The 12,265-nt window shown below is 36.6% G+C and overlaps 2 protein-coding genes across 2 annotated transcripts in view; one reads left to right on the top strand and one right to left on the bottom strand.

Annotated features, from left to right (window-relative positions):
- The first annotated feature begins 4,710 nt into the window (after positions 1-4,710).
- On the top strand, positions 4,711-7,652 carry pnrc1 (proline-rich nuclear receptor coactivator 1). The gene is made up of 2 exons (XM_016246974.1): positions 4,711-5,158; positions 7,206-7,652. The coding sequence occupies exons 1-2, from the start codon at positions 4,916-4,918 to the stop codon at positions 7,602-7,604; spliced, it is 642 nt and encodes a 213-aa protein (XP_016102460.1). The 5' UTR covers positions 4,711-4,915; the 3' UTR covers positions 7,605-7,652.
- Positions 7,653-9,961: 2,309 nt separating this feature from the next.
- Positions 9,962-12,265, bottom strand: part of LOC107562337 (gamma-aminobutyric acid receptor subunit rho-1-like) — an 18,058-nt gene continuing 15,754 nt past the window's right edge. The window contains exon 6 of the mRNA XM_016246972.1: positions 9,962-9,987. Within this exon, the coding sequence (XP_016102458.1) occupies positions 9,962-9,987 (26 nt within the window). The remainder of the gene's footprint in view (positions 9,988-12,265) is intronic.

The raw sequence follows: 12,265 nt of genomic DNA, 5'->3' as shown, positions 1-12,265 counted from the left end.
AGATAGATAGATAGATAGATAGATAGATAGATAGATAGATAGATAGATAGATAGATAATTATATAGATAGAAAGATAGATATCCAGATAGACATATAGATAGATAGACATCCAGATAGATAGATATCGAGATAGATAGACATATAGATAGATAGATAGATAGATAGATAGATAGATAGATAGATAGATAGATAGATAGATATCCAGATCGATAGACATATAGATAGATAGATAGATAGATAGACATCTAGATAGATATAGATATCCAGATAGATAGACATATAGATAGATAGATATCCAGATATAGACATATAGATAGATAGATAGATAGATAGATAGATAGATAGATAGATAGATAGATAGTAGATAGAAGATAGATAGATAGATAGATAGATAGATAGATAGATAGATAGATAGATAGATAGATAGACATCCAGATAGATAGATAGATAGATAGACATCCAGATAGATAGACAGATATCCATATAGATAGACAGATAGATAGATAGACATCCAGATAGATATAGATATCCAGATAGACATATAGATAGATAGATAGATAGATAGACATATAGATAGATATCCAGATAGATAGACATATAGATAGATAGATAGATAGATAGATAGATAGATAGATAGATAGATAGATAGATAGATAGACATCCAGATAGATATAGATATCCAGATAGATAGATAGATATCCAGATATAGACAGATAGATAGATAGACATCCAGATATTCTAGATAGATAGATAGATATCCAGATAGACATATAGATAGATAGATAGATAGATAGATAGATAGATAGATAGATAGATAGATAGATAGATAGATATCCAGATAGATATACATATAGATAGATAGATAGATAGATAGATAGATAGATAGATAGATAGATAGATAGATAGATAGATAGACATCCAGATAGATAGATAGATATCCAGATAGATAGACATATAGACAGATAGATAGATAGATAGGTAGACATCCAGATAGATAGATAGATATCCAGATAGACATATAGATAGATAGACAGATAGATAGATAGATATCCAGATAGATAAATAGATAGATAGATAGATAGATAGATAGATAGATAGATAGATAGATAGATAGATAGATAGATAGATAGATAGATAGATAGATAGATAGAGGGGCGTAGCATCTGGGTATGCCTGAGCTGATTGGGGGCCCACCAAGGGGGACCTTATAATTAAAACGAGGGAATGTATTCTTAATTTGTGGCCACAATATAGTTAGACAATATAGTTTTAATTCTCTTTTATCGAAAGATTATCGAAAGCCATTCTTTCTATTGAGAATACACAAAGCCTTAAAGGTGACATATCATGAAAATCTGACTTTTCCAGGTTGTAAGTGCTATAATCAGGTCCCCGGTGCATCTACCAACCAAGGAAACCTGAAAAAGATTAACCCAGTAACTTTGTTTTGGGAAGCCTTTTTCTGCAAGCGTCTGAGAAAACCAGCGCGTCTGATTTCACTCCCCTAGTGACGTTGCAAAGGGATCTCATTATAATATTACCGCCCCTTCATCTGTAAGTGTCCACCCACGGCGCCGTCATTGTGAATTCACAAGCGACAACGATGTACGACTTATATTATATATTGTAAAAAGGGGCATAATATGTCTCCTTTAAATTAAACACCAAGGACATTGTGGATGAATTTGCCAAAAGAAAGGCCCAGAGAATTAAATTAAATAAAATATGTAAATTAAATTACAACTAAAATGTGAGCTTTTTTTTAATTTTTCTTTCTTTCTGTCTTTTTGCATTTTGGACCGCTGTGCCATGAGTGTGTTTGCATTAAGTAATTCAGTAAATATGGCAGCATTTGTCATAATATTTTTAGAATAAAGTCAAAATTACGAGATTAAAGTTGTTATATTGCGTGAATAAAGCTAATTAATGTGAAAATTCCACCTATTCCAAAAAGGTCGGCGGCTGTGGCGGTTAACTGACTGATTTATGAAAATAATAAAACAATGTTGGCAAAGTTATATTGTTGGCGTTTCTGAGGTTACGACTGTTATGACTATTCACAAGCTGTTTTATTGACGATTTTAGAAACACTGATTGATTGATTACATTCGTTTTATTAAGTTGTTCTGATTTTTTCCGACACATCTCCTGATATTCATTCATGTTTATTTTGTGCTGTAAGAGGAAGATTGATTCACATGCCGCTTGAACTGAAGTGAACGCAGTGATCTCACGCCACATTAAAGAGCAGAAAAATACATTTATTGTTTGTATTTCTTGATAAAGAATTTAAAGGCTACTATTTGTGTTATTGCCTATTAAAAGTAACAAAACGTTTATTGCGATACAAATAATGAATACACTTGAAAACGTTAAATATTATTTCCAGGCATTTATACCATCAATTAAAACAGCATGTGAATCGTCATGTTATGTGATTTATCTCAGAAAAGACAACAATAAGGAGCACATTAAACTATTACGTTTGGGGGGGCCGTTTTTGCATGCATGTTTTCGCCACTAGATAGATAGATGGATGGATGGATGGATGGATGATGGATGGATGGATGGATGGATGATAGATGGATGGATGGATGGATGGATGATGGATGGATGGATGATGGAAGGATGGATGGATGGATAGATGATAGATGGATGGATGGATGATGGATGGATGGATGGATGATGGATGGATAGATAGATGATAGACGGATGGATGGATGGATGGATGGATGATGGATGGATGGATGGATGATGGATGGATAGATAGATGATAGATGGATAAACAGTCAGATGGATGGATGGACGGATGGATAAACAGTCAGATGGATGGATGGACGGATGGATAAACAGTTGGATGGATGGATGAACAGTCGGATAGTTAGACGGATGGATGATGGACAGAAGGATAAACAGTTGGATGGATGGATAAACTGTCGGACAGATGGATGGATGACTAAAAAATATGAATTAAAAAATGGATGGATAGATAGATATAGTTAAACAGTCTGATAGATGGATAGATAGATGGATGAAAATACAGATAGATGGATGATGAATGGTCGGATGGATGAATGGATAGATCGATATATAGACGGATAGATAGATACCTTGAGTTTGGCCACGCAGTAGATGGAGGCTGACGGGTTCTTCAGCTGCAGTCGCTCCTTCAGCAGGTTACTGCCATAAGCGAAGTACAGGAAGGTGGATCCGTTCTGGTGGTCGGTGCTGTTGTCCATCGAGTCTTCAGAGGGCAGAGGGACAAGGAGGACGAGGATGAGGAAGAGGAAGAGGAGGAGTAGGGACAGGGTGAGGAAATGGAAGAGGGACATATTTGCGTGGAATCAGGTCAGCGGGGCTCAGAGGCAGAGTGAATGAGATGGAAAACACCTCTGTTACCAGAGCTTTCAGCAGCACTCCATTCTCATGCAAATCTATTGTGTGCCAAACGGCCGCCTGCATTCATCTGATCCCAACGGCTAGCAAGAACTTTCCCAACTGTTCCTCTAGTGGAAGCAGCAGGAATAACCTTTAAGCAGTGAAAATCCACCTCTAAAATAATGCAGGTGTCCAATATATTAAGACGTTTATAATGGGAACTTGAAATGCATCCGAACAACAGAAAGTGCCCTGGGGCCAGTTGCATAAACAAGACTCGTGTCTTAAGAACTAGTTTGACTAATTAGCAGTTAGCCAAGTGGTAATCTGTCTTGCTTTTCAGATTCAAATTAGACCAAGTTTTTATGTAACTGATTTGTGATCAGTCTTGTAGAAAAAAACTAGATGACTAACTTTTAATACTAGTCGAAGTAATTTATGCACTGACTGTAATGATGTTAAAATGCTAAAAGCATTGCATAAGCAAGATTGTATATTACACTGGCTTCACTGTAAATGCCAGTGACTGTTGATTTTGCAAAAGACTGGTTTTCTTTATGTCCTCTACTTTTGGGTTTCAGTTTATGTCCTTTTTTTTGTTGCATTTTAGCTGATTATATAATTGACATGAAAAATAATTAATCTCAAATAATAAAACCATGTGATTTAAGAAGCAATGATGCATAAATGTTGATAATGTACTAGGATGGATGGGGATGATGGATGGATGGATGGATGATGGATGGATGGATGGATGGATGATGGATGGATGGATGATAGATGATAGATGGATAGATGGATAGATAGTTGATAGATGGATGGATGGATGGATGGATGGATGATGGATGGATGGATGGATAGATGATAGATGGATAGATAGTTGATAGATGGATGGATGGATGGATGGATGATGGATGGATGGATGGATGATGGATAGATGGATGGATAGATGATAGATGGATGGATGGATGGATGGATGGATGGATGGATAGATAGATAGATGATAGATGGATGGATAGATATATAGATAGATAGATAGATAGATAGATAGATAGATAGATAGATATCTTGTTTTTAATTTAGGGGTAAACGATTTGTTTCAGTTAGGTGGTTGACAGTTAGATTGTTTCTAAAATGTAAGTGCTATAAATCCAATTTTTTTTTTACCACAATATTCTATAATTCATTACATTATTCTGTATTCTATACAGTATATGCTATACCTAACATCCTCAAATATTTTCAAACAAATATGATGTAATAGAGGGCGCATGCACAGTGTGCAGCGCTCAGCCATTACAAGATAAAGCAATGGTGATGTTTTTACTTTGGAGCGCGTTATGCACGAATATTTTAATAGCATCAGCAAAGACAGAGATCAAAAAGATCAAAACATTTGATTGAGAAGATATCCTCGACCTTCTGCACTCCTCGGGATCCGATCGAAAGCTGCAAACATTCAGCATCACCACCAGCGTCTGTTTACATCTGGACGTATGTGATATAGCAAGTTATCTAGATAGTTAGGTCGATATCATGCTGGGCGATGCTTTTGGACATCGTGTTGAGTCGAGCGTGGAGAATAAAGCAGTGAAGATGAAGAAAAGCAGATCCAAGCAAGCGCTCTTGAAGAAGAGAGGACGAAACGTGCACAGCAAACCCAACAAAGCATCAGGAAACATCAGCAAAAGCAGCTGCAAACCTCCGTTGACCACCCACGAAGAGCTCAAACCAGCTCACTCCAAAACAGCTCAGTCTAAACCAGCCACCAATAAACAGGTATCGGCTCTATTGCCGTGCTAATAGCAGGTTTGTGCATGTGCATTTACCTTGCACTAAAAATGAAAACTATCCGTTTTGATTAGTTTGTTAATGTGTTTATGGTGTTATTAAAATGAAGAGTCTGTAAATAGTCTTGCGTTGGTTTAGTTTAGTGTTTAAAGATATGAAAAGTTGTGGGTTCGGATCCTGGAAGGGTTGATCCATAATCACCACGCGCTCTTGAATCCTGACAGAAAGAGCTGCTGAACCTCATGAATGACCACTATAATTAACGGTCCAAGCACAGACGGTGCTATTTTTCATTTGATTCTTCTTCTCTTTTTTTGTTCTGCCATAATAGTGTATGGGCACCAAAGACTGTAAATCGCAGGGACCCCGTTAACTGAAAAATGAGTGTTTACTATTGTCATTTTGCATTATTGACACTATTTTCCTAATTAATGCTGTTCAGTTGCTTTGTCACAATCTGTATTGTTAAAAGCGCTATATAAATAAAGGTGACTTGACACCTGTTTACTGTACACACACAATTTTACTGTGTAAATTTTCCTTAGCTCAAGTCTGCAAACCTCTTTGCCACCTGCACTGGAAATTGTAATACATTGAAAGTTACATTTTCAAATGAAAATGGCAACATGATTGTTTTATAAAGTATGCGTTCATATGTGCTTCATTTTCACTGGAGGAAACAGCTGTGTGGCGTGATGAGGGGTGAACGCAGCGAAAACTTAGGCTACAGTAGATGGGGAACCGATTGATATTTTGCAAACTGTATTTATGTCAAAGAACAGAACTGCACAGATGCAGATATTATAACAATCTATCGTTAAACACACACATTGTCCTCTGTTTCATGCCATGCGCCGCTGCTGTCTGCTGATTGAAAAAGAACGCGCTGAAAAGAGTCGATCGAAGTCTGTCGCCGTTTTCATATGAAATTTAAAGGGGACTGAGGCGATCAAGAATCCGTGAACAGTTTTATCGCTAAATTTTAGGGGGGCTTAGTACACTCTAAAAAATGCTGGGTTGTTTCAACCCAACTGTTGGGTTAAATTTTTACATTAAATTTTTAACCCAAAAGTTGGGTTAGTCCAAATTTGACCCAAAGTTGGGTTGAAATAACCCAGCATTTTTTAGAGTGTAGTCATTTTAGGGGGGCTATAGCCCTAAAAATGGCCTAGCGACGCCCATGTGTAATCATGACGTAAGATGTCAAACATTTTAAATGATTTTAGTCAAGGCAATTTCAAGCATTTTTGAAACAAAATTGAAGACCAAAAATGTCGACCCTGTTAGGGACAAATGAACAACAGCTTAAAAGACTTCATATTTTGAATGATTGTGCACTGGGTACATTATGAAATTATCATTTAAAAAGGGCTGGACAGAATTACTTTTTTCAGAAATGGGTTTTGATAGGAATTAGAAAAAATGACTTAAGTTTAAATACACTAGTCCTTCAAATTTCACTACTACTATAATCTCACTGTTAAGTCTTTTTGATTATACACCTTTTTCCTAACGAGTCCATTATGTTTTAAATTATGGGACGCACTTCTGGATTGGGGAAGATCCACTCAAAAAGACTGAAACAAATGATTTTCCAATTACAAGGTTGCACTACAGATAATCCTTATCCATCAGTTTGAGCGAATGAGCCGTACATTTTCTTTCATTTCGCTTTCAGACGTCAGGAGAGTAACGCAACGCTTGGTATTTCAATGAGACATAACAAGAATATTTATGGCAAGACCTCTTTTCAGTTCGCTGTGCTTTTTCTCATTATTTTTTTCTTCTTCTGTATTCCGCTGTAACATTACGGGGGGGAAAAGGAAGACACAACATATACTGCACATTTGTGGTCTGCTCTCTTGATTCAGAGCAAATGATTCCGAAAAGTTTCCAGCACTAAACGCCTCAGATGAAATCATCACACTGTGTTTTGGCACTGGAAATAAATGCACATGTTTCTGGACGTGGTGTGAGAAGTCCTGTGTGGTCTGACTGTCTTACATGATCCTAATGTTTTCCTGTTTGTCTTCAGCAACTGAAGTTAAAAACCGAAAGTGTTGAACGAGGGATCCAGCCCAGCAGACCGTCTGTCCACAGCTCGAGCCGGCTTGAGCAAACCACCGACAACCTGATCAAACGGAGACAGTGGAGCAAGCAAAGAAATGCAGCGGACAACACTCAGCTTCCCCAAAGACAGGAGAACCCCACACACACGGGGAAGAGCACGGCTGAGGGTCTCAGGAGGGTGAACGTTTGCTATCCTGAGCTCTCGTCGGAGGCCGAGAAGACGTATGCTGGACCGCCCTCGCCCCGCGTCCTCCCCAAACCGCCCAGCCACTGGGTGGGAGAAGATGCTCTTCAGCAGCACTGCAGCAAAGAGCAGATATCTGTGCACCTCAAAACCCTGCTGAAGGTCCGAGCAGAACCCTGAGCTCGAATCTGAAATGGGACACTTTCGAAAATAAAGCGGACTTGCTACAACTTGTTGCAAAGAACTATTGAACTTTGCCATTGTTTAGGAAAGCGACTGTGAGTTAAAGGGATAGTTCAGCCCAAAATGAAAATGCTGTCATCATTTACTCAGCCTCATGACCTTCCAAACCTGTGGAACACACAAAAAAAGATATTCTGATTGATGTTGAGAACTAAAACAGTTTTGGTTATACCATTGACAACTTGGAATGTTCCACAGAAGAAGGAGAGTCATACGGGTTTGGAATGAAATGAGGATGAGTAAATGATGATTGAATTTGCATTTTTGGGTGAACTGTCCCTTTAAACATGAAGACTTGTGGAAGTGTAAAAACTGAGATATTTAATATGTGTATATTTTTTCATGTTAATTTACCTGAAAAGTACATTTAGTTTTGTTACGGAAGCTCATCATTCTGTATCATGATTTATTTGCTTTCATGTGCAAAATGTTACACATACTGGTGTCTCAAGAATGAGTTATATTGTTGTATATTATAAGAGTATGAGATATTTTAGAAAGACAATCGCCGTGAAGAACTGGACCGCTGATGGCAAGAATTTTTTTTTTTTACATTATTTTGAAGCACTGTGTACAGTAAGCAACTACTTATGTCTGTCTTTGAAAAATTATAGGTTTTATTTCAATTGCACAATTTGTTTTTAACTGTTTGAGGAATGTACTATTTTGCACAAAGCCCTGTAATTTTGCCCATGTTCGTGTTGGGACGTTACACTTGATTTGAAATTCTCTCTTCAACATCATTATTTTTTATCATCTGCATCAGTTCAAAAAGAAACACACGAGTGGATACAATAATCATTTTATCTTTTTATTCTGTACATCATGAAATAAAGAGTTTCGGCCCCATAATTTTTTGTGCGTTTTGAGACTTGAGGTTCATTATTGATCTGTTGATGCAAGTTAACGGCGTTCGGTATTTCTGCATGTTGCAAAAGCATTCAGATCCCAATCTAAACTCACTAGTTCTTCTATTTCTGAATACACTACTTGTCATGGCTTACTTTTTGAGCACTCAAAACAAATGATTTTAATGTCTCGTTTCACATAATCAGCACTATTCTGCGCCCTTTTGTAGTACGAGTAGTGTGTTTATACTTAATAGCAGCCTGCATAGTGTATTATAAATGCACAGTGTACTATTCGGTTCAAACTCATAAACCTGAATTTTGCAAAAAGCAAAAAAGGTTTGAGGCTCCAAACAATAAAACATGTTATAAACATGTATGTTGTGTTCTTAAACGTATAGATTTTATTGGAATTCATTTTTGTATTCTTATACAGTACGTGATAATTTTTATGTGATTTTACAGATCTCTGTATCCTTGTACAATACCACTGGCTCTTGGTCTATACATTACTGCAGGTTTATGGAGTATAAGTCATGTATGTTTTTACTTATGAATTCATTAAAGTCAGCATGAAACAAAGTTGCGTCTTTTATAATAAACACGGCAATATTCCACAAAAAAATAAGAATTGTTAACTTTGATTTCGACTGAATATCATGCATGCAAAATAATTCAACTAAATTTAAATTTGAAATTAATAGAAGAATTATGTAAGATTTCAAATGACTTAGTCTAGAATTATACTTGATTTCAAAACATTTGTTGCATTGCCTCAGATGAAATCATCACACTGTGTTTTGGCACTGGAAATAAATGCACATGTTTCTGGACGTGGTGTGAGAAGTCCTGTGTGGTCTGACTGTCTTACATGATCCTAATGTTTTCCTGTTTGTCTTCAGCAACTGAAGTTAAAAACCGAAAGTGTTGAACGAGGGATCCAGCCCAGCAGACCGTCTGTCCACAGCTCGAGCCGGCTTGAGCAAACCACCGACAACCTGATCAAACGGAGACAGTGGAGCAAGCAAAGAAATGCAGCGGACAACACTCAGCTTCCCCAAAGACAGGAGAACCCCACACAAACGGGGAAGAGCACGGCTGAGGGTCTCAGGAGGGTGAACGTTTGCTATCCTGAGCTCTCGTCGGAGGCCGAGAAGACGTATGCTGGACCGCCCTCGCCCCGCGTCCTCCCCAAACCGCCCAGCCACTGGGTGGGAGAAGATGCTCTTCAGCAGCACTGCAGCAAAGAGCAGATATCTGTGCACCTCAAAACCCTGCTGAAGGTCCGAGCAGAACCCTGAGCTCGAATCTGAAATGGGACACTTTCGAAAATAAAGCGGACTTGCTACAACTTGTTGCAAAGAACTATTGAACTTTGCCATTGTTTAGGAAAGCGACTGTGAGTTAAAGGGATAGTTCAGCCCAAAATGAAAATGCTGTCATCATTTACTCAGCCTCATGACCTTCCAAACCTGTGGAACACACAAAAAAAGATATTCTGATTGATGTTGAGAACTAAAACAGTTTTGGTTATACCATTGACAACTTGGAATGTTCCACAGAAGAAGGAGAGTCATACGGGTTTGGAATGAAATGAGGATGAGTAAATGATGATTGAATTTGCATTTTTGGGTGAACTGTCCCTTTAAACATGAAGACTTGTGGAAGTGTAAAAACTGAGATATTTAATATGTGTATATTTTTTCATGTTAATTTACCTGAAAAGTACATTTAGTTTTGTTACGGAAGCTCATCATTCTGTATCATGATTTATTTGCTTTCATGTGCAAAATGTTACACATACTGGTATCTCAAGAATGAGTTATATTGTTGTATATTATAAGAGTATGAGATATTTTAGAAAGACAATCGCCGTGAAGAACTGGACCGCTGATGGCAAGAATTTTTTTTTTTTACATTATTTTGAAGCACTGTGTACAGTAAGCAACTACTTATGTCTGTCTTTGAAAAATTATAGGTTTTATTTCAATTGCACAATTTGTTTTTAACTGTTTGAGGAATGTACTATTTTGCACAAAGCCCTGTAATTTTGCCCATGTTCGTGTTGGGACGTTACACTTGATTTGAAATTCTCTCTTCAACATCATTATTTTTTATCATCTGCATCAGTTCAAAAAGAAACACACGAGTGGATACAATAATCATTTTATCTTTTTATTCTGTACATCATGAAATAAAGAGTTTCGGCCCCATAATTTTTTGTGCGTTTTGAGACTTGAGGTTCATTATTGATCTGTTGATGCAAGTTAACGGCGTTCGGTATTTCTGCATGTTGCAAAAGCATTCAGATCCCAATCTAAACTCACTAGTTCTTCTATTTCTGAATACACTACTTGTCATGGCTTACTTTTTGAGCACTCAAAACAAATGATTTTAATGTCTCGTTTCACATAATCAGCACTATTCTGCGCCCTTTTGTAGTACGAGTAGTGTGTTTATACTTAATAGCAGCCTGCATAGTGTATTATAAATGCACAGTGTACTATTCGGTTCAAACTCATAAACCTGAATTTTGCAAAAAGCAAAAAAGGTTTGAGGCTCCAAACAATAAAACATGTTATAAACATGTATGTTGTGTTCTTAAACGTATAGATTTTATTGGAATTCATTTTTGTATTCTTATACAGTACGTGATAATTTTTATGTGATTTTACAGATCTCTGTATCCTTGTACAATACCACTGGCTCTTGGTCTATACATTACTGCAGGTTTATGGAGTATAAGTCATGTATGTTTTTACTTATGAAATCATTAAAGTCAGCATGAAACAAAGTTGCGTCTTTTATAATAAACACGGAAATATTCCACAAAAAAAATAAGAATTGTTCACTTTGATTTCGACTGAATATCATGCATGCAAAATAATTAAACTAAATTTAAATTTGAAATTAATAGAAGAATTATGTAAGATTTCAAATGACTTAGTCTAGAATTATACTTGATTTCAAAACATTTGTTGCATTCTGTATCTGTAGTTTCTTCTTTTCCCACCCAATGCCAGTATCCTGAGCTTCAAGAAAACGGAGATGGATGCAACATTTTTGAATGGCATCAGTCAACAAATCAGATTTTTGATGGGTACTGGAATCATAAATCACACCATCTTTATTAATTTAGGCCAGATGAGAACTGGTCCCCGGACTGAGCCTGGATTCCCCATTTCTGTCACCTAGTGGAGTTTAGGTTCTTCGTCACTGTCACCGTTGGCACTAAATATGCAGTAATATGAATATTAATTTGTTAATATTTGACTGCAATGATACTATCAGATGAGAACACTGAACTGCATTGAGCTGAATAATGACTGTTGTCTTGCTGCTTTATAGCAGAATTTGAATTTGTCATATTTGATGAAGTTTGCATCATTTATTGTTATTTTTCAGTTTGTTACTATGAAGCTGTTTTGAGACAATCTGTATTGTATAAATAAAGGTGAGTTAACTTGACTTTTGTACACTTGTCAAATAAAAACCTAAGCTTTAAAATAAGAGAATACACCGTTTCACGGGAAGATTTGGTCAGGAAAAATGTTATTTTCCAAAAATACTGTATTTCACACAACTCAGGAGATACTATAATGTATAATAATGTAGTGCATCAGTGTCTATATCTATAATGCATAAATATATTCATAAAAAATAAATAATCTCTAGTTATTTGAAGAACAAATGAAATGCTTCCTCCTGCTTCCTCTAAATTAGTTCTGAAAAATCTTCTTTACTTTGGAA

The sequence above is a fragment of the Sinocyclocheilus grahami genome, unplaced genomic scaffold, assembly GCF_001515645.1.
Source record: "Sinocyclocheilus grahami isolate Dianchi unplaced genomic scaffold, SAMN03320097.WGS_v1.1 scaffold819.1, whole genome shotgun sequence".
In the NCBI taxonomy this organism is placed as follows: domain Eukaryota; kingdom Metazoa; phylum Chordata; class Actinopteri; order Cypriniformes; family Cyprinidae; genus Sinocyclocheilus; species Sinocyclocheilus grahami.
Note: the sequence above shows the minus strand (reverse complement) of the source record. Positions and strands in the feature narration are given on the sequence as shown.